General features: G+C 35.4%; 1 protein-coding gene across 1 annotated transcript; it reads left to right on the top strand.

Moving 5' to 3' along the window:
* The first annotated feature begins 239 nt into the window (after window positions 1-239).
* On the top strand, window positions 240-2,445 carry LOC127651923 (homeobox protein MSH-B-like). Its single transcript, XM_052137989.1, has 2 exons — window positions 240-672; window positions 1,516-2,445. The coding sequence occupies exons 1-2, from the start codon at window positions 309-311 to the stop codon at window positions 1,908-1,910; spliced, it is 759 nt and encodes a 252-aa protein (XP_051993949.1). The 5' UTR covers window positions 240-308; the 3' UTR covers window positions 1,911-2,445.
* Window positions 2,446-4,373: the final 1,928 nt, after the last annotated feature.

Here is a 4,373-nt window from a genome sequence, read left to right as displayed (position 1 = left end):
TCTCGAAAGAGTCAAGCGCACCGAGGCATCAATAGATCATCTCAGCAAGACATCCGCGATTACTCGTTTTTCTAAACTTCCCGTTGATGTTTTGGTGTCAGTTTGGATAGGTCTTAAAGTTCCTCTGGGGATTTTCCGTCCAATCAAAACGAGACTTTGACATGTCACGTGGTCGAATGTACGCGCTGATTGGATGACAGCAGTTTGTGCGCTATCATAAGTGTACTAAGCCAGCGCTGGAAGGACAGTCTATTAGAAGTTGTTGAGAAGAGTGAATATAAGCAACAACCCGCGGCGAATGGTTCACAATGAATTCTCCCAAGGGACCCGTTGCGTGTGAAACGGCAGCTCGCGAAAAATTGGACTCGGAGAGCGAGGAAAGTCACGAGCCGAAAGATATGACCGCTGACATGGGACATAAAGTGAAGAAACATTTCCTTCCGTTCAGCGTTGAATCGCTGATGGCGAAATCAAGCTGCCAGGTGACGTGCTCTCCTGTTCTCCCGCAGAGACTGGGACAGCAGGACTTTGTTAGGACTTACTTTGTGGACAAAACGAAAGTTTCTGTGGACAGTTTGTCAACTGTGTCGGACAGCCTAAACGACGAAAGTGAAGAATTGAGCGATAAGGAACAGAGCACTTGTTTAAACTCATCTTTCACATCTAATCCTCGTAAGTAGGCTACCCCGTTTAAACCGTTTACTTTGTTTTGAAATAAATAAATCCAATATAAGCAACACATTCTTATAGCCACTGACTAATACATGTTTTACTTTCACCTTTTTTTCATTAATGATAAATGTAGGCTACTACAGGCCCTATTACGTTTATAATAAATATAATATTATTATTAATAATACAAAATAAAAAGTAGGCCTACGTAGTTATTATTAATAATGTGTATTACTATTAATGTTGTTGTTCTTGTTCTTGTTTTTGTGCAAAAATGACAATAATACAAATAAACAGAATGTAATTTTATTTTTATACAATATATTAACTTAACATTATTATTTTAGTGCCATTTATAATGTATTTTTTAATTACTTTTTAAAACAAAACATTTATCAAATGTTTTATTATTTTTAATGAATATATATAGAACTCGTATTATTTATATAAAAATACATTTGATATAGGTACTGTATACTGATTGTAAATATATTATAATTTGTAATTATTTTCCAGTTTTAAAATAAATAATATATTTTATATATATATATATATATATATATATATATATATATATATATATATATATATATGTGTGTGTAAGTTCATTTATTATAGAAAAGTTGTACATCCAAATATTTGAAAAGGTTTTAAAAGTTTTTCAATTGTATTTTAAATTTGAATGAAAGAAAGAAAGAAAAAGTTTATTTATTAAAAATAAATATATAAAAAAAAATAATAAGGGGTTTAAAAAAAGATTGGACAGAGATATTTTTTCCCAGCTGAACTTTTCCGTATCATTTCTAAATTAAATAATAATATTTTTCCCCTCGTGTTTTCCAGGTCACCCGAGCCCAGCGTCGTGCCCCTTACGCAAGCACAAGACGAACAGAAAGCCGCGCACGCCCTTCAGCACCTCGCAGCTGCTCTCACTGGAGCGCAAGTTCCGACAGAAACAGTACCTCTCCATCGCCGAACGGGCCGAGTTCTCCAACTCCCTCAACCTCACCGAGACTCAGGTCAAGATCTGGTTCCAGAACAGGAGGGCGAAGGCCAAGAGACTTCAGGAGGCCGAGCTGGAAAAGTTCAAATGCGCCTCCAAACCGCTTCTGGCACCGTTCGCGCTGCCCTTTCCTTTGGGATCTCCATCTCTCTACGGACCTGCAGCCTCTTTCCCACGGCCGGTGCCCATGCCAGGACTATATAACGGACCTTACGGGATGTATTATTTTTCTTAAAAACTTTTAGCCGATGGCTTCTTCCAAACGCTGAATTTCTATAAAAGTTTTATACAGTATATTTGTCCACCATGCGCACAAAAAAAAAAAAAAAAAAAAATCAAAAAGGGCAAATTGTGCCATAATAGCATTACAGTATTCTTGTTACTCTATGAGTACATAATTAGTATAATTGCGAGATACTAATGAACAACATGTTGGCCTACTTACTGTGTGATTACATAGTTATTGCAATTACTAAAGTAATTCATTATAGTATCATGTAATATGAACATGCGCACTGCAATGCAATGCAAAGTTACCTTTGCGTTCAGTAATTACTGAATCTCTAAATTCACATGAAATCATCCCTCAAATAACGAAATGGATGGAAGCGAGCTCCTGTACTATATTTTAGTGTTTTCTTCTCTATTGTATATTGACGTGCTCTTGTAGAGCATGTATATGTGTTTTAATACTGTTTTAAGAACATTTTAACTGTATCCGTCATTTGACGAAATACTTATGGGCCTTATGTTGGAAGTGCCTTGAGAGACCAAATATTTATTAGTCAAAAATAAAAATGATTCTTTCTTAAAATGTAAACTTTTGTGCTCTTTGTATTTTTCTTTGGGGATGATAAATCGTAATTGTCTTGTATCGCCTAATTATTTAAACGGAGCCGGTCGAAAATAGTCTGTAAAATATAAGAATTATTCCTGATTCATTTCAAACTTTTAGATTCGTTTTTTGATTTAGTATAAGATAGCCTATTATGGTCGTTTTACTTTGTATATATAGGATCTTCGAGTAGGCCCTTTAAATTCAATAAGCAGGCTCCGCTTTCCAAAAAAAAAAGCTTTCTTTACCTCTTTCTTCACATAGGCCTAATTGAATTAAATAGAAGACTGAGGAAAGATAAACTATAGGCTACAGTGGTTAGAAAAAAACAGACACACCACAAACTTTATGAAAGCAATACAGGATATTGCAGAATACAAACAATAAGCAATTGTATATACTGTTAACGCTTTAATATATAGAAGAGACGTGAAAGAGTCCATACTATCCCAAGAACACAGACTTATTTTAAGGAACTAATAAATACATATAATAAGAGAGAGAGAGAGAGAGAGAGAGAGAGAGAGAGAGAGAGATTTTACGCCCAACTTTAGCAGTTTGTTATGTAAGCGCCACATTAGTGCTAAAGGGGCTCCTCAATGCGGGATGTTAGGGCTATCTTTTACTAAGCTGAGACACCTGCATATTTGAACCATTAAATAACCAACTTGTTTTATTTATTTATTTTTTAATAACTATGGGGGTTTAAATTGTGGTGGGCTCCAAAATGGTAGAGAACTAAAAATTGGAGCATCAATTATGGGGTATAACCACAGGCCTATAAAGATAACTGGATTGATAATGACGTCATACTGCCACGCCCAAACATTCCAATGTCCCTGTTCACCTTATTCGGCCCCACCCCTTTCCAGCGGAAGCACAGAAAGTATTTTTCAGGAAGAGTTGATAGTGTGAATCTACAGCACCCCTTTAGGCTATGTGAAAATGCTGGTGATGTGAAGAGTTTTTCCTGCTGCTCTAATGTTTCCGACACCCGCGGAGGTATATTGGACCTGGCAGATCACATTTAGACAGTTATGACTCACTGCACTTTTTCATAATAGAAGCGTTTAATTGTTATATGTGTAATTCTGCTTAATTTTTAGGTTTCAACTTATATTGTGTTAAAGTGTGTAGTTGAAATGAAAAAACAGTGACAGCTCGTATTATTTACACATGCAAGTTCATAACATTAAAGAAAATTAATTGTACTTTTTAAAAAATGTAGGGTGAAACATTTATTTTAGAGGCTTAAATGTGATTAAAATATGTGTCAAATAAAATAAAACATTCCGTTTCACATGTATATTTGTGTTTCACCCTTCCCCGTCCCAACGCTCAAGAATCTACTCACCTTAACAATAACACGATGGGTCAATGACACGAAACGATGGCCAGCTATAGGTGTCCTAAAGAGATATTTTAAATGACTATATGTTGTCTCTTGGAGTTTCGTGAGCACAGAGGCTCATCAGTAAATCTACAGCTTGAAGGTAGTATCTTATGAATAAATTACTCTTGTTTTTAAAATCTCCCCTGCTTCCCATTGTTATGACATACCTTGAACACTTTAAAATACTCACAATAACTTTTGACAACTCTATAAACTGTCGCTAATTACGCATCAACACCATAGATATCTATATAGCAACCGCTAGAACGGAAGTTCCAAGACAACATTTTCAAGATGGCTGCGCGCTAGTTTCTCTGTTGCATAATTGACATAATAGGAAATCATCTCTTTTCAGCGAGTAAACTTTAGTCATTTAATCACCGATTTTATATCTGAAATCTGCATGTGCATCCCTAAAACGCAAACGTATTTATTTATTTAAAGTCGGGAATTTTCCTGTTTCTTGTAGG

Source organism: Xyrauchen texanus, chromosome 11, assembly GCF_025860055.1.
Source record: "Xyrauchen texanus isolate HMW12.3.18 chromosome 11, RBS_HiC_50CHRs, whole genome shotgun sequence".
NCBI lineage: Eukaryota > Metazoa > Chordata > Actinopteri > Cypriniformes > Catostomidae > Xyrauchen > Xyrauchen texanus.
The sequence above is the reverse complement of the archived record's forward strand: the minus strand, read 5'-3'. Positions and strand labels throughout refer to the sequence as shown.

What these genes read in the sequence shown, in the direction of transcription:
- LOC127651923 (XM_052137989.1), top strand. Translation starts at nt 309, where the DNA reads ATGAATTCTCCCAAGGGACCCGTTGCGTGTGAAACGGCAGCTCGCGAA. An exon ending in ATCTTTCACATCTAATCCTC is followed by an intron (nt 673 to 1,515) that starts GTAAGTAGGCTA and finishes CGTGTTTTCCAG; the next exon opens with GTCACCCGAGCCCAGCGTCG.